Source organism: Spea bombifrons, chromosome 1, assembly GCF_027358695.1.
Source record: "Spea bombifrons isolate aSpeBom1 chromosome 1, aSpeBom1.2.pri, whole genome shotgun sequence".
NCBI classification, from domain to species: Eukaryota; Metazoa; Chordata; class Amphibia; order Anura; family Pelobatidae; genus Spea; species Spea bombifrons.
The window spans coordinates 61,067,458-61,085,860 of record NC_071087.1 but is presented as its reverse complement, the minus strand read 5'-3'; the positions used below and the strand labels follow the sequence as shown (position 1 = coordinate 61,085,860).

Genomic DNA, 18,403 nt, shown 5'->3' with positions numbered 1-18,403 from the left:
AGGCACTTGTGTGTTCTAGCTCTGTTACCTTCACCCTGCTTCGCCTGACTCCTTATGATACTGCCTGTGGTAAACAAAAGAGAGGCTCAGTAATAATCACACAGGCCAATGAAAGCCTCTGGTGTGGAGGGTTTTATTGGACAAGTAGGACTACGTTACCATTAAACAGCTCAGTGTCGTGTTTGAGCAGGGAAAGCCACCCAGAATATCATGACAACGGCAGCCTGCAGATAAAGGAAACTAATGGGGGGGGGAAAAAACAAAACATTTCTGTAGCCGCTAAACTTCACGATAGTATATCGCACTGTATGTAATCTTTTTAATCCCTTTGCGACCAATAAAGCCCATAGGAAATAATTGTTCTACAGGACCTGTGGCGTACCTGGTATGTCAAAGTATGGTATGTGGGGGGGCTCCAGGACGCATGCACCGTAAATGTCAGATGACAAAGGTCTCTCTCCAGCTCGCTATTGCTGTGGGAAGTAGACCGAGAGCTGTATGAACACATGAGTTCCAGCTTTATTAAAGATTTTTTTATGTCAGAGGAATTTTTTGGATATGGTTAGGTAGGGGTTAAAGAAAATAAATCCCATAAAAAATAAATTAAAATCCTATAGGGCAGTTTTCTAATACCTGTAAACTGATAATTTTCTTTCCTTACAAAAAAGTCTTGCATTTATGAATGGATTCAAAAGTAAGGCCTACTTGTCTTCCAAAAAAACACACAAGTTACGGTTGAGCAAAGACACGGCATACATGTGGATGTTGCGCTGGCCTCTAGGATAGGGCATGGCAACCTTTCAAGCAAGCATATGATGACTGCCATGCCTGTTTAAGTAGCAATTTAATTCCCAAATTATCAGAACTGTGCTGTTTTTAGTACTCGGTATAAAATGTCTCAATAAAACATAGCTGTAAATATCTTAAATTGTCCGTTTTAGCAAGTTTGCAGCGGGGAGCTTCTACAGGATCCCTCTAAGTATTTGCAAAAGTGGTCATCTTAAAGGGGAAACTCCGCTGTTGAATGCATTCATATATCAACTCGCCACTGTTCCTCAGTGGAATAACTGTCCTTGCGGTTTTTAGAAGGTTTTAACTATAAAGCACATCATCAAATTATTACATCTTAATAAGAAGCCTATGGTTGCCCTTAACATTGTTTATTTTGTATTTTTGTATATTGATAACCTTTATCTGTTAACTGTTTAGCAAGCTGAATTTGTTCCTTTCTCATGTTGCCGTACAGGATTGAAGAAAGTCTGTCAGCACTCTCTTGAAATATGGTTGTAGAGACAGCATACTATGATATTTTGGGGGTTAAACCCAATGCCACCCAGGATGAACTCAAGAAAGCCTACAGAAAACTTGCTTTAAAATATCACCCTGACAAGAATCCTAATGAAGGTGAAAAGGTACGGATGGCTTTGTTGTAAAAATTCTAGCCCGCTAATCTGAAACTGAAATCTTCCCTGCAATATTAAATAATTAACCACGAGGCGGGGAGAATGTGAAACTGTCCTAGAGTAAGGCAAAGATTGCGCAAATATCATAACCTTGGGTCAGTGGTTGCAAGGCAGTCCTTTTCGCGGTTAATATGGCAGTTACTGTGCTTTATTGCATGTGTTTTATGTCCTCGCAATTGATGTAATGTAACTTTATCACATGACAACATGATGCATGTGAAGGAATAACTAATGTTGTGCATTCAGTGTTCGGCTGTTTCAGCTCAGAACAGATGTGGCACAGAGAGGCTTTCTTTGGTGTTTAGGGGTAAATGATCTGTAGTTTTCTTAGATATTTAGCTTTGTTTCTAAAATGCAGTGCTTTATAGAAAGCCTTTTCTCTCCTTTTTTACAGTTCAAACAGATTTCACAGGCCTATGAAGTCCTTTCGGATGCCAAGAAAAGAGATTTGTATGACAAGGGTGGCGAGCAAGCCATTAAAGAGGGTGGAATGGGAGGAGGTGGCTTTGGTTCACCAATGGACATCTTTGACATGTTCTTTGGAGGAGGTGGGAGAATGCAGAGAGAACGAAGAGGTAACTTGTTTCTGTTGCATTTGTCAGCCTCCTTAATTAAAAATGTTAATTTACAGCATCAAGAACTTTAAATAACTTTTGTTTTGTATAATTTTCAGGTAAAAATGTAGTCCATCAGTTATCTGTGTCACTAGAAGATTTATACAATGGTGCCACAAGAAAATTGGCTCTGCAGAAGAATACAATCTGTGACAAATGTGAAGGTACGGTATAGTCCCATATTTCTTATTCTGAGCACATCTGTTTCTCATTATATACGGTATCTTAAAGGGGAACTCACTGCAATCTTTCCTCATCACTAGTAGCACATGAAACAGGTTTTCAAAAATAGTAATTGGCATTGCCATAAAGATTCAGCTTAGTGTCTAAAATATCATACGACTGTACAATACCTGCAGATAAGGAGGCTGCCATTGTTATCAATGAGAACAGTTTTGTCAATGCTAAACGACCTTATTATATACAGCAACTTATTTAATGCTTGAAGAAAAATATTTGGTTTTCCATGGGACTTCCTTCAACCATTTTAACACTGGATTTTTGTTTGTTAAAATATTCTAGGACGTGGAGGCAAGAAGGGAGCTGTTGAGTGCTGCCCTAACTGCAGAGGCACTGGCATGCAGATTAGGATCCACCAAATAGGACCTGGCATGGTCCAGCAGATACAGTCTGTGTGCCCTGAGTGCCAAGGACAAGGCGAAAGGATCAATCCCAAAGATCGGTGTAAAAGTTGCACTGGTCGTAAGATTATCAGAGAGAAGAAGATCCTCGAAGTTCACATTGACAAAGGTGTGTCTTGGTGAACTATCCATTCTGTATGTCCTAAAATGTATGGCTTGTAGTTCTTGGTACCAACAGATTGAGTTCAAACTTCAACTACGTGTCCATAAATCTTTTAAATGTAGTGTAATATACAGATAACGAGAACAATTTCTCAATAAACCCGTATTATGTTATTCTATAGCTATAAGGCATGCCATCAAGTCATGAGTTCCAGCAATCTAACCACCTGTGCTGGAGGCTAATGAATAGATACTGTGGTTTTCATCTTAAATATAGTTCACGAGTTCTTATTTTTGCCGCCAGATTAGTTTAATTGTGTTAAGTTAATCAAAGGAGATTTGTATTATAAGCCATGATGTCTGGTTATGCTATACATCAGAAATCGTTTTAATTTTAACCCTTGCTAAGTTCAGTCATTCATGTTTTTGTTGATCTCTCTGAACAGGAATGAAGGATGGGCAGAAAATTACATTTACCGGTGAGGGAGACCAGGAACCTGGACTGGAGCCAGGAGACATTATAATAGTGTTGGACCAGAAGGATCATGCTGTTTTTACAAGGTATTAACAATAATTTATATGTATCTCACAAAAGTAGAAAAGTAAGGTGATTATATTTCAAGTATAAAACCTGGCATTGTAAAAAAAAAATAAAAAAATCTCAATTGCAGGAGAGGTGAAGACTTGCTGATGCACATGGAAATTGAGCTTGTGGAGGCACTCTGTGGATTCCAGAAACCAGTAGAAACATTAGACTCTAGGACCATAGTAATTACCTCGCTTCCTGGTAAGTATCCCCCCCTTTTTTTTGGGGGGGGGGAGCGGGGGCTGTTATTAAGCCAGTGTTATTAGCCTATTCGTGATTTGTGTGGCATTTCTTAGCTGGTGGAGCAGTTAGTGGGCTCAAGCTAACTACTAATTGGACCAAAAATGATTTGGACAAAATGTAACTTCATTTTTGCACTACTGGCCATTGTATATATGGTGTAGACCATTCAATTTTAAATGTCTTGTACTTTTAGGTCAAATTGTTAAACATGGCGATATTAAATGTGTGCTGAATGAAGGTATGCCAATCTATCGAAGGCCATATGAAAAAGGACGCCTTATTATAGAATTCAAGGTAAGATGGGTCACTGACACCTTGTGCGTGGGGGGGTTAACAATTAATTACATCTGCTCCAATCGGTGCACAATAGTATTTTGTAAATGATAAACTGTAAGTTACACATGAAAAGGCAGCAGTTGTGCTATTACTGTTTACTTTACTATGGCTTGTTCTATTAATCCATATTATCTTTTTTTTTTATATATATATTTTTTTTTTTCCCCCCGCTCTAGGTCAACTTTCCAAATAGTGGCTTCATTTCTCCAGACAAACTCCCTTTGTTAGAGAAACTTCTGCCTGCAAGAAAAGCTATTGAAGAATCTGAGGATATGGAGCAGGCAGAACTAATGGATTTTGATCCAACACAGCAGAGGAGAGGCCATTACAATGGCGAAGCATACCATGATGATGATGACGACCACCCAAGAGGTGGTGTACAGTGCCAAACCTCGTAGATCAAACCAGTTCACTCGTGTAGCAAACATTTTTGTAATTTTCTCTCTGATTCCCCCCCATGACTGTCTGCAGCACAACTACTAAAAGGCAGTGCTTTTTTTTCTTTATTTATTTTTGCCTTAAGGAAGCGTAATATGCGGTATGTAAAACGTGTCTTATACTTTAGCACTTAAGGCTGTCAGAGAAAACTGCATTTGTTTTTAAATAAAATGAAGACTTCAGCTAGTGCACAGTTCACATGTTACATACAATAAATGTCAGTGTACTCCAAGCCTGGCTTTATGTGATATTTACCTTCAATACAAACCTTCTGTTTCCCGCTTAATTTATGTATATTTACCCCCCCCCGTCTTTAAAGTTGGGGTAGGGTGCTTAAGGGCTGTCTTGCAGCTCTTGGCAAAACCTAGATCAGGGTATCTAAAGTTGAAGAATCAACCAGCCACCAAATACATGTAAGGCTGTATAGTTATCTGCAATTACAGGAAGGCTGAATCCAAGCAGTCTATCCACCATCAAACCGGTATAAAATGTCAATGTATGTAAATATTCAGTTCATGCCTCCCAGTTTTTTTGCCTGTTGCACTTTGTGTTAATAGGTTAACTCAGTCTGTCAAAATAAAGTACTTTAAAGTATCTTTCAATCTTATAACTACTTTTTGCAGAAATATTTTTTACACAAGTTCCACACAATATGTATGTACCCCCAATGCGTTGTCTGCTGCCTATACTACAGTGCTTCCCCAAAAAATAAGACAGTCTTTATTTATTTTTCCTCAAGAAGACACACTATGGCTTATTTTCAGGGGATGTCTACTTTAAGTATGGTACAACAATCTACATTTATTCAAATATAGACCTGACAGGGGGAGCCGACCTTGTTGATGGGGCTGCCTGCACCTCTCCAGTCACCTCCGAGATAACAGCTGTCACGATGGGGCAGATGAGAAGGGCTGCCCGTCTTCTTTACTGCGCCAGTACGCTGCATAGCCATGCCTATCACTGTCTTATTTTCTGGGTAGGGCTTATATTACGCAAATCCTGCTACAGCTTATTTCATGGCTGTCTTATTTTGGGGGAAATGGGTATGTACTATAAAGGTAATTTAGCAAATATGCTGATGAAATGTTCTCACCGTAGACCTTTCCAGTTTCAGTATACAATTAGCTTTTAGGGCTACATACAGCTGAAGCCTCAGGTCCACGTATTGCAGCTGGATAAAAAAAAGTATTACAACTATTAAATTTTGCCCACCATACTTCTCATCTACTTGCAGGGGTAGCAGTTGTAACTTAGCATGCCAGGTACATTACACATGAAGCCTGTAGCATCTTACCTTTAGCTTATGAATCCATTTCCTGCTCTGTTGCCTCATTTCCAGTTCAATGAATGTTTAAAAAAGCAAAACTGGTAGTAGCTATAAACAGACATTCATTATCAAACCACACCACCCTTTTTCATACTAATTGTGCATACAGCATGAGTGATTTCTTAGTATATTTTATACTCTTACCATCCACTTGCTGAGCCATACAATGTTTTTGTTTTTTACCAAATTAACATTTAAAGTTTAGTTACAGAATTATTTAAAAACAAATGGATAAACTACATAAGTACCAAGCCTTTAATAGGATTCTTACATTATACAGCAATCTGTTGGCATTGTGGAACATTTCATTAAAATTAAGCGATGAAAGTGATCTACGATCTTCGCTTAAATGGTGTTGCTGAATGCCTAGGCACTGAGGCATTACAGCAAACACAGAGACCGGCATCAGTCTCCTCGGTCCCTGCCCGGGTGTGAACATCAGATTGATTTTGCCACTCGCAAGATGGCGGCGCCTCCTATAAACAAGTAGTTGGAAAAGTTTGCCAGAGTTTTAAAAGAGGGTATTTTTAAACTTAGGACAAATAGAATCTATTTAGCAGGTTTTTTCATTAGCTTTTTGGGATGAGTAAAATATTTTTTTCGGGTAGAAGTCAGAAAATGCGGGTTTTTATTCAATTCTTCATTTTATTTTAGTTTTATGGGAAATTAGATAAGATCAATACAATGGTATCTGAAGAAAAAAAAAATTATGTAACTTGTGTGGGTTCATTAAATGAGCGAGGAGAAAATTACATCTAAACAAGAGCAACGCAAGCGTGTTAAAACAGCCTCGGCCCCTAAGGATACAAAAGGTTAAAAAAAAAAAGCCCGGTCCTTAAGGGGTTAAAAAGCACGCGCACACACACACACACACACACACACACACACACACACACACACACACACACACGTTTTCCAAAAAAAAATGGTTACGCACATTTACAAATACCAAAAAAATAATTTAAGGGGAGATCCAGAGTAACAAATGGTCCCTATTAACATTACAAATACACCTTCCTTATAGAACATCAGTTAAATGGGGGAAAATATGGTCACTTTAGCATACAGAGATGAACAGAACTGGAAGATGCCAAGGGCCTTTATTATACTGACAAGAGTTACTAATCTCAATGTGTTAATGATGCTTCATTGTGCCTGAAAAAAAATACCAAGGACTAGAACAGCTCTTTCTGGTCCGGCAGAACAATAAAAAGTATGCTTACAGAGAAAAGGAACATTTGTATCAAATTTTAATCAAATACTTACAACACATGAGTCCCACATCCCAGAGCCAATCGCTGCTCGGCCCTGAATGACTTTAATTATGCCATTATGCGATTTCTACAAAACGCTAAGCTTCTCTTGCCATAAAGTGTCCTGCAGAATTTAGCCATCACGGGGTCACTCCCAAACGGCAAGGAGACAAAACAATGTTGTATATTGATAGCCATACTGCACTCCTGCCATGAATGTTGCTGTAAATCTGGGAAGCTCCTCAAGGACGCAATTATCTTAGAACAACGAAGTACATGGCGGTGGTAAACATACACAACATTTGCCTGCGCATGCAGATTATAGTTTTGTAGGTTGTAGTTGCAAATGAATAATTTGTATGCATCATTTAGTTCAGCGTGACTTTAATGAAACAGAAATGCTCATGTTTTAGAAGTGAAAAAGCAAGCTTTTCCTTAGATTTGTAGAGAAAAAAATCTAAATAAAATGATTAAAATAATCTTGGCTATCCGCATTACTGTGGCCAAACCGGAAAGGGAAAACACATCACATGTTACACCAAGACAAAACTAGAAAATATAAAAATTATACTATATCACTATGGTTTCCACAGTTTCAGGAGTCCATCTTCACTGTAGGTAGCAATTAAATTCTGGTGAGGGTGATGGGCAATTCCTATTACGTCCTTTTCATGAACCTGTAGAGAGATTTTATAGGTCAATGGACATGGTTATCCTAAGGTCCTAAGGACCTTATTCCAAGGTCACTTATCCTAATAACACACACACACAATGGCTTCTAATACTAAATATTGCATCATAAAGCTCCATTACCTAAGTTTGATCACTATAATGAAATGCAAAAATGATTTGGGATAGTAGCATATCCTCTTTAAACAGATATGACGACAAAAATCTCAAGACAAGCGTAAAAAAAGTCACTAGTTGTCATACTCACAGTCAGTGTTCTCTCTAGCTTGCCCGTCACCGTGCTGAAACAATAGAGCACAAAGTCCTCTCCAACGCAGTAGATCCACTCTCCTCTGGGTGACAAGGTACAGCATACAAAGTCACCACCTTCTCTCTTACCAGAGCTAAAGCTTCTTACAATCTGGAAAATATATATATATGTCAACACCGACACACAGCTCTGCGATGTACAAAAAGCGGCTTTAAATATCTTCTAGCCGTATCCAGTCATGGACATGTTTTTTTTTTGTGTGGACCACTTGAGTAATTGGTACATACCTGCCCTTGCATGTTCATAATTACCACGGTGTTAGATCTGTTACACACAACGAAATGCTCCGGATTTTTTGGCAGAAGATTGACACTATTGACCGTGATGTCTGTCCCAGCTGTGCTACCGAGGGATTTAAATGTGTTCGAACATTCAGTAGTCTTCATGTTCCACATCTTCGAAAAGAAAAAAAAAAAGTATGTATTTTGCATTCATGCATAGGGGAGAATTATTGTTAGTAAAAACAGCACACTCGCTACATGAATATTACAATTTTGAGGAAAAGCACTACTGTCTTACAAAAAAATAGAAACTAAATTTAAATATACACCCAAAAGAATAGGAGTTTCATACCTTTACTGTTCCATCAGAAGAAGCACTGATGATATAGTGACCATCTTGTGTAAATGTGGCTTCATTTACAAAGGAGGAATGGCCTCTAAATTCCTTCAGGGTTTTTCCAGATTTCAGGCCGTGAATCCTAGTATTTAAAAAAAAAAAAAAGTTTTCAAAATCATTGTGTTGTACGGAAGGGGTTAATCATTTCATCATTAAAACCTGTGTCAAGAAGCCCATTAGGACGTACAGGTACATCTTGACTTTGTTGCAGTGGCCTGGATGTCGGCAGAAGTCAGTATTCTGCCGACTGAACTTATTTTGATTAGCTTCCTTCAAGGAATGCCTGATCATGCCTTCGGGCATTCCCTTCCGGTAGGTGCCAGTGCTGACACGCACCAGAAGGTCACTTGAGGACAGAAGAGCTTAAGCGGGGTCTATGAAGACCCTGTTGGGTCTCCCTGCCCATTGCTCTCCCTGCCAGCTGATCGCAATTGCAATCAGCAATGCAGGGCTACAGAGCACAAACAGATCAGGGGGAGAAGAGGGAGCAAAATAGCATATAAATGAAATTAACCCCTTAATGACAAAGCCTGTACATGTATGGGCTCAAAATGCATTGTTTTCAATGGGTTTAGGGACCACCCATTGTCCCCCATCTATTATCGCTAATCATAATTGTGTATTTCTATGATTTTAAAACACATGGCGATTTTCTCCATTTGAAAAATGGTTTTAAGACAGCTGCATATTAGTCGTGTGCATTTGTTCTAGGTCTGCTATCTTTGTCCAGACACTGATATTAGACCGCCTTATAGGTTTTGTTTTCTAAAGTTTAAGGGATTTCAATGGATAAGAAGAACTTCAATAACATAATCCGCTCAGAGGGAAATGTCATCCAAAATATCCTATGCCTATGATGGCATGGGACAAAACTTAGTTACATCAAAAAGCAAATCTCCAGTTAACCTTATTCAAGAGCACTAAAAGCAGTTTTGGCCTCATTCCAACCGGAAACCTTGATGTCTGGAAGGCTAGTAATGGATTTACTGTGACAGTGTCTCATTGATTGGTTTCAGAAATTGTGGATAATGGGATGTGTATCTTAAACTAGCTATTTTGAGGCATTTTTATCGTCTTAGTGATTAACTGCAACTCATGGTCTATAAATGCTATTTCACACGCGGGGGTCTCTGCTCTATGGGCATTATTTTGGACAGTCTCCACATTTAGTCTTCTTACATTTCAAACTTTAGAATACTTTTGTCTCATGATCACTCACCTTATAGTTTGGTCAAAAGAAGCACTAAGGATCTGGCTGCTATCCTTAGAGAAGCTGAGACACGTGACACCTTTACTATGAGCACGCTCAAATCGCCTTAAACACTGGCCGCTCTGGATCTTCCACACCTTAACAAAAACAAACAATGTTAATGTTTTGTTTCTCAAAACAGTACATTAAATTACTTCAGTTGTAAAACTTCAAATTGGACTGAAAAGCAACGTTATATTTTTCCAACTGACAGCATCTACTATCCACTAAGACAATGTTATTAAACCCCTTAAGGACCAAGTCATTAATTTTTGTACCCTTCATGATCAAAGCTGCTTTAACACTTTTGCTGTGCTTGAGTTTAGTTGTTATTTGTCTTCTCTCTTGTTTAGTGTACCCACACAAGTTATATATTGTTTGGGTTTTTTTATAGTATAACAAGAACAGCTTTCTTCAGATACCATTTTTGATCTTATTTAATATGCTATAAAAAAAATCCTGAAAAAAGCTATTTCTTCTCATTTTTGTTTATAAAACACTATTAAAGCGGATTGCCTCCTTATCTCTTTTAAATCAAGCATCTACCCCCCACATTACACATGATGAACATTGACCACCGGGGGGAGCTGCAGATTCTGGTGTTACTGAATATCGAGGCAATACAGCAACATCAGTTAAGGGAAGAAAGTGATCTTAGATCGCATTCTAAGATTAATTACTGCCACATCATTGGCCGTTAAAGGTTCAAAACCAACATTTACCTTGATTTTACCATCTTGTGCACCAGTTGCTAACATTTCAGTATCCCTGCTGAAGCACATGCACAACACAGCATCATCCATCATCATAAAGTTATCCTGAGCCTGGTATTTCAGATCCTAAAAGAAAACAGATTCAAATGATTCCGACTAAACGTCTTCCTCTTCCAAACACTTTACTTTCACTAGCATGAAGAAATGCGTTTTAAAATAGCCAATCAATGAGTAACCATGTTCAAATGATGAAGAATTTTAACTTCAAGTACAACTTGATAACAGCCCTGGCATTCTGCTTACATCAACATACACAAACTGCAAACTTTAACATTGTGGCTAATGTTACCTGTTGCCGAGTTTTGTCATATGGCAAAAACCGGTGGCCATCTCAAATCTAGTATTTTCACAAATATATTGACTAAAACTTGCATCCGCTCAACACACAAGAGTAAAAGTGCTTAGTATGTGTATAACATAACAAATTAGAATAATATATTTAATTTAAAGAAAAAAAAAATCTATATATATACCGTGTTTCCCCGATAGTAAGACACCCCCGATTGTAAGACGTATCGGGGGTTTCAGAGGGGTCGGCTAATATAAGCCGTACCCCGAAAGTAAGACATATGTCTTACTTTCGGGGAAACACGGGGGATTTGCCGGGTCCGCCACTCTAAGGGGCCGGGAAGTCCCCACCAAGGCCGGCCTTACGTGTCTGCGGCCGCACAGGATTTAAATTAAAACATCGGGGTTTTTTTTTAACTTTATTTAACATCCTCCATGTTAAATAAAGTTTTTTTAACTTTATTTAACATGGAGGATGTTAAATAAAGTTGAAAAAAACCCCCGATGTTTTTATTTAAACCCTGTGCGGCCGCAGACCCCTAAGGCCGGCCCCTTAGAGCAGGGCCGACCTTTGGGGTGTGCGACCGCACAGGGCGCCACACTCCAGGGGGTGCCAACCTGCGGCACCCGGCACCCCTCCAGAGACGGACAGTAATGTCCGCCGCTGGAGGAGCAGGCTCGCAAGGGAGCGGTATCGGAGGTCTTTAACAGACCTCCGGCTCCCTTGAGTGATTTTAAGCCGGGTTCAACCCGGCTTAAAATCACTCAAGGGAGCCGGAGGTCTGTTAATGACCTCCGATACCGCTCCCTTGTGATCTGCGCGGCAACAGCTGTTGTGCGCCGGGGTTTCTTGTCAGATCCCGGCGCACAACACTGAAGCCGCGCCCACCGCTGTCCGTGCCCTCTGACCCGGAAGGAGACAAGAACTGAAGAAGAGGAGCGAAGAGGAGGAAAAGAAGCTGAAAGAAGAAAGGAAAGGTAGGAAAGCATTAAGTGAGAGTGGATTGGTGTATATGTGTGTGTGGATTGGTGTATGCGTGTGTGGATTGGTATATGTGTGTGTGGATTGGTATATGTGTGTGTGGATTGGTGTATGTGTGTGTGGATTGGTGTATATGTGTGTGGATTGGTGTATATGTGTGTGGATTGGTATATGTGTGTGGATTAGTGTATATGTGTGTGGATTGGTATACGTGTGGATTGGTAGGTGTGTTGATTGGTAAGTGTGTGAGAGTGATGGGTGTTATGCTGTACCATTTCCAATGTCTTTTTCATGATCTAATTATGCTCTAAAAGTACATCATAACTCCCATCACTCTCAATTTTTTCCCAATATAAGACATACCCCGAAAGTAAGACATAGTGGGGCTTTTAGGGATAAAAAGAAAGTAAGACACTGTCTTACTTTCGGGGAAACACGGTATATCTAAATATATATATATATATATATATATATAGAGATTTTTTTTTTTATTGCTTCCTCGGGTATGCAAGCTATAAAAAAGGTTTTCTCAACTTGCCTTTCTGATTTTTCCTGTGGTGAAGTTCCATACTTCAATAAATCCATCAACTGAGCCAGTCACCAAGTACTGACCATCCGGGGAAAAGCGTGCACACTCTACATGAGATTTCTGACCAAACTATAAATTGGAATAAAAAAATAAAAATAAAAACATTTTTAAACATAGCACAATAAAGTTTTAAGGAAAGTGATTTCAAGCAAATATTTATTAAAACATTTAACAGATTTATTTCTATGTCATGCAAGAATTAGTATGTTTAAAGCCTAATTTAAGGCTAATAAAATCTAACCTTAATATGCCTGCTCAGCTGCGTGGGGAACTTCTCCTCCTCTACATCCTTCACTGCTGCTTTACCTCTAAACAAATCAATCGTCATACCGGGAGGCAGAAGACCCTGATGCTGCTGCCACTTTAGTGCCTAAGAATAAAATTTGGAAAAAAAGAAATGATCAAGCTGTGCTTCAGCAACAAGCTGTAACCGGAGAGTCGGCAGTATACCTATACCTGCAGAGATCTACATGATTGAATGCAATAATAATAAAACCTTCGTGACCTTCCATGCCATCATGAGGGCATGGAACCCAGTGCAGGGGACCGCCTTACACAGGACGCAGTCCCCGGGAAACCCAATGACCCCCATGCAATCACATGAGACCTTCATAATAAATGCTCCATTCATGTCAAGTGAGTGCTGCTGATTAGTCAGATGCCAATCAGCAGCCTCAGAAAAATTAAAAGAAAAAAAATTAAAAAGAAATAAAAGGTTATCCAGGGGTACAACGGATCGCCTTGAATAGAGGTTCCCAGTGCAGGAGACTGCTTTGCACTCAAGTGTAAATCAAATGACAAACCCCCAACAAATCCATTTTTATTCCAGGTTATAATGCAACAAAATAGAAAAAATGCCAAATGGGGATGAATACTTTTGCAAGGCACTGTGTGTAGTGTGCCATGTTTATTTCAAAGAATATACAAAAACCTATGCATGTTGCGTAGTGAGGATGCAGCTGAATACATTTTGGTGGGTTTTTTCTGCAGTTGCATGCAATCTGGGCAAACAATCCTAAATAAACATGGACAAATGTGGGGGGAAAAAAAGCAATGAAAATTTATGTTACGGCTCCCTTCGCTGGGATTGGTGACCAACCAGTTGTTTGAAAAGTGTTCAAATGCTCCTAGGGAAATACCCTAGGCTGTTGCTTTTGGGCCAATTTCTTTTTTAACAATCTGTTTTTTTCCCCATTATTTACATGCATCACTTATACTAAATGGACTATAAAAAATAAATATACTTTATTTAAAAAAAAAATATATATTTCTTGTGGGTGCATGAAAAATTTAAGTCAAACCATGGTTAATGAAACAGTGTAAAAATCTCAGGCTTATAGCCACAAGACACCCCAAATAAAGGAGGAGTTAAATATGCACAGTTTAGTAATACACTAAATCCAAATGACTTTTACACTTTGCAGAGAGGATACCTGTCCGAGTAAAGCCATGAGACGAGATGGGGGTACCACGCTCACTTCACCAGCCAAAGCCTGGGCTATGGCTGTTCTCCTTTTCTCTTTGCTGCTGCCATCAGGATATGCCTGTGTAAATAATAATAAAAATAGGAAATAAAACCGTATGAATTACTGTTGACAGTATTTCTACAATATATAAAAGACAATAATAGTTAAGCAGTCTAGTTTTCTGTTTATTACATACATTCTTTTTAAAGCATCGGCTTTATCGGAAGCCAGGACAACATTTCTACGTGGAATAAGCCACGGATAATGCATTATAATCATATATGGGGATAACACTGGCAGAACAGACACATTTCACTTTACTATTCATTATGAACAAGCACTGGTGAGGTCCCGTAAAAAAATGATCTTACAATGAATCCCCCCCTGTCAAGAAGATCCATAGTGCAGCGGGAGAGTTAAAACTGAAACCACTCTTTAAAGCCAACGTCTTATAAATAAAAATTCTAGGATCTCTACTGGGTTCATTTGTGGAGTTTACATAACCTCCCTTAATGAAAGCCAAACCATGTAAGGAGAGTTTAACCAAACCTGCTATTTTCGGAAACGAGAAGTGAGAAACTATGTTTATATCCTCTTATTAATGCTTTACAACCTGGCACTCAAATTCTACATAAGCACAGCAGGGGCCAGTAGGGACCAGGCTTTAAAAAAAATAAAAAAAATAAAAAAAAAATGCACACACACATTTCAAAAGCTTTGTCCTCTGTATTAGTAATTGGTCATCCTTTGCTTTTACCACTTAAGTAGGAAGTCATTGATCTATGTCCAGACTACTTAATAGTTTTTAACACACCGATACCTGCATCGCATGCTAAAGTGTGAATCCCATTTTACTTTACAAACATGGTATCGGGGGCAAAATGAAAAGTGACATTTGGTTCTGGAAAGGCAAGGGAAATAAGAGGCGTGATGGTGAGTGAAATGACAGATACAATTGTGGTTGTATATTTATGCTAACAAAGAAAGAAGGGATTTCCTTACACTAAACAGAAGATAAAATGAAATCAAATATCAGCGATCTAATAATAATAATTCCTTCACAGCATGAAGATGAAATGCATTTACAAAATGTGATTTTGAACCAGCATACCTCACGAGGGTCAAAATAAGACCTGGCCAGAAGGTTTTCCAGATGAATGTATCTTTCTGGCTGCGTTTGCTTCAACATGATCATGGGATCTGTCTGTCTCAGGAGAGATCTGGCAGCTCCCAACTCACGAAGTTCAATCAGTTCTAAGACAACCTACGGGACAAAAAAAAACCACACAATTTTTATTTTCACAATATTAGGTTTTCTGAAACACAAACCCTACTTTTTTGCCTATAAATGGCCCTGTATACTATTTATATATCTATTGAAGCAATTAAAATCAAATTTTGGAGCCGTTCTCTTCTTGGGTTAAGAGTCTACATCAGCCCATGCTGCAGAATCCCCTCATGCATTTGCAAAACAGACATTACAAGCATTTAATGGGATCACATAACTTTTCAATATTTAGCATTAAAGTGCATACGGTGGGTAGAGTATAATAGACAGTCCCTTACAGATGCACAAGGCATACCTGTAATATATATATGGATTATGCAAATGTTTTATGTCGTTTCAAAAACTTGAAAAGAACCCTGAAACAGTGGCTAATGAAATGCTCCATATCACAGTGTGCTTAAAAGTCAAAATACAACCGATTCACGCACATTTAAAATTAATGTATATACATTTGTTATATATTCTTCCACATTAATATGATGTCTATTGCAAATCCCATTTGCGATATCCAGTGTTGGTTCTATTGTCATTCCAAAAAAAAAAAACTGTCACGGTGGTTGATAAGCTTTTACTAGCTGCTTAAATAATGGGCAGAGCATATTTAAAAGTATTTTTGGGCAGAGGATAGACTCCATAGCTCGAAGATCAACAGCATCACTTGCAGCCCTTGAAGCAAGTCATCTAATTACATTTTATCACGTGTATTGCTATTAAACATGAGAGAAGACATACTGGTACCGAAGTCGACACGGGTCCTGCTATTGCAAGCTTACCGTAAGTTAGAAAATGGTCAGCTGTTAAGAAAACCGCACATATATTTTGTGTGGCTTACAGTATTTATGCAAAATCAAAAACACACTTGGTTGGTTTACCTGCTCATAGAGGTCAATGAGGGTTTTGTCTGGCAGTTTCAGTGACTGGATGGCCTGCAGGACTGTATCCCAATGCCCACTGTTAATATCAGCCACAAAGCTCTCTATACTGTCCACTGTGTTCAAAGACACGGTAGTTTCCTCTTGCAGGGTTGCCAAAGTACGATGCAGGCTGTTTTCTTTCAGGTACTGCATAATAAGACGTATGACGCTGTAGAAGAAACACATTAAAGAAACATTTGCTTATATCGAACTGTGTATACGGAAGCGTACATACAATTAACATAGAGTTTGTGTTGCTACAAAGTAGGTATACATTTTTTTGTCTTGATTTAGCTTTTGTTTTTAGGAAATGTGCTTATTGGACGCTTCTAAATATTGAAACTTTTCCTGGGGTGGAAGGGAGACCCATAAAAAAAAAAGAAAATAGAATTTTTTTTTTTTTTTTAGGAGTAAATCCTTAAACTACTACTGCAAAAAAGTGAAACTTCTGGTTGAGTCTTTATTTAAAAGTGCATTGCAGCCTAAAATTGGGCAAGGAATACAAGGAGGCAATAGCTATTTCTTTGAATTCATTGTTACTTTACCCACTATAAAAACAAACAATGATACACATTTACTACAACTACCGGTATTTACCGAGAAATATTCACCCGTGCGAATGAAGCTAAATAAAGACATTAAATGGTCCTATCTGTACTTGTATCATACTGGTAGAAGTATCCGAGCGCTGATTTTATATATATATATATATATATATATATATATATATATATATATATATATATATATATATATATATATATATATATATATATATGTGTGTGTGTGTGTGTGTGTGTGTCCTTGATTACGTATCTTGGCAAACACAACTAGCGTATGTAATGAAATTTTAACAATTTGCGACCCAAACCACGGAAGTCAATGATCGCGCGCTGCCCCCCCTGATTGCCCCTACACTTCCAATCATATATGCATTTGCTTAACTTACTCCGAAGACTCGATTTCTATGGACATCGTTCACGGCTTTGGATGGAACTACCGCAAAACCAACCACCAGCACCCACAGCGCGACACACAAAGCAGTCGTCACTTCCGCTGCGCCGTCTTCCAGTTTAGACGTCACGTTGGCGTTCAGCGATGACGTGTGCTATGTGTGTTGCATGCGTTTGGCTGAAAGTGTTTAGTTCAGCTGGGGGGTTTATGGCGTGTGGGTGCGCTCGGTACACAATATGAGCATCCCACGTCTGCAGAGGGGTTTTTTTTTTGTTGTTGCTGTATTTTACTTGTGAACACTATCTGCTAAATCTGTTTCCAGGGGGCTAGCTAGCTGTTGCAGCATGCGATGTGCTGCGGTAATGTATAACTACTGAACCAATAAAAAGTTAGCTGAATAATAGCCACGTCCCACTTCTAACTGCCATTCGGCATGGTTGGTCAGAAAGGGATCTAATGACTTAAGGGATAGTTCAGCTCCTTGAAGGTACAATATCAGTATTTAGGTCCTCTGTAATGTATAGTTAAGCCAGTGAGGTATCTCCACCCATTGAAGTATGTATTATGCATGCAGGGGAGGCTGAGCCTTTTGGCTGGAGAAACTTGTTAGTGTTGAAAACCTCAAGTGTCCAATTTGTGATTGACCTCTTGATAACAATTGACATGGCTTGACAGAAAACATCCCATTGACAATGATTATTATTATTTATTGTTTTATATAGCGCCATCAAATTCTGTAGCGCTGTACAATGGGTAGACAGGACATAACAAGCAGTATGTAATATAACAAATTGACTAACAGAGACAACAGGTGAGGGGGCCCTGCTCAAACGAGCTTACAGTCCAGAGGGATTTATGGTGTATTACACAATAGGTAAAAGTGCCGTTGTTAGGGATAGACCAGCCACACTAATAAAAGTATTGCAGGAGAGGGACTGGGAAAGGTGAGCCAAAGGAATACGGGAGGGCGTCAATGTGCTATGTTGTAAGCATCCTTAAAAAAGTGGGTCTTGAGGGATTTTTTTGAAGGAATAAAGGCCGGGGGAGCGACGGATAGACCAGGGGAGGGCACTCCAGAGGATTGGGACAGTCCCTGAGAAATCTTGTAAGCAGGCATGAGAGCTAGAAATCAGAGGAGAGGATAGGAGATTGGATGAGCGGAGAGACAATCGGCACCAAAATCTGCAGAAGGTCCCATCTGATCGCTTTATGGAGAGTCAACATGGGGTGCAGGCCACCTGTTTAAAAGAAGTTAGGAGACAATCAACACATGCACACC

The 18,403-nt window shown here is 39.0% G+C and overlaps 2 protein-coding genes across 2 annotated transcripts; one reads left to right on the top strand and one right to left on the bottom strand.

The window, feature by feature from the left end:
* The first annotated feature begins 1,246 nt into the window (after positions 1-1,246).
* Positions 1,247-5,019, top strand: DNAJA1 (DnaJ heat shock protein family (Hsp40) member A1). Its single transcript, XM_053462073.1, has 8 exons — positions 1,247-1,412; positions 1,858-2,038; positions 2,137-2,241; positions 2,600-2,827; positions 3,267-3,381; positions 3,492-3,607; positions 3,843-3,943; positions 4,162-5,019. Exons 1-8 carry the CDS (start codon positions 1,281-1,283, stop codon positions 4,381-4,383), a joined length of 1,200 nt encoding a protein of 399 aa, XP_053318048.1. The 5' UTR covers positions 1,247-1,280; the 3' UTR covers positions 4,384-5,019.
* A 1,963-nt stretch (positions 5,020-6,982) lies between these two features.
* SMU1 (SMU1 DNA replication regulator and spliceosomal factor) lies at positions 6,983-17,234 on the bottom strand. The gene is made up of 12 exons (XM_053462059.1): positions 17,120-17,234; positions 16,129-16,339; positions 15,080-15,232; positions 13,936-14,046; positions 12,744-12,872; positions 12,452-12,571; positions 10,593-10,709; positions 9,841-9,968; positions 8,577-8,703; positions 8,231-8,398; positions 7,941-8,093; positions 6,983-7,680 (listed from the first exon to the last, which is right to left on the bottom strand). The coding sequence occupies exons 1-12, from the start codon at positions 17,143-17,145 to the stop codon at positions 7,582-7,584; spliced, it is 1,542 nt and encodes a 513-aa protein (XP_053318034.1). The 5' UTR covers positions 17,146-17,234; the 3' UTR covers positions 6,983-7,581.
* Positions 17,235-18,403: the final 1,169 nt, after the last annotated feature.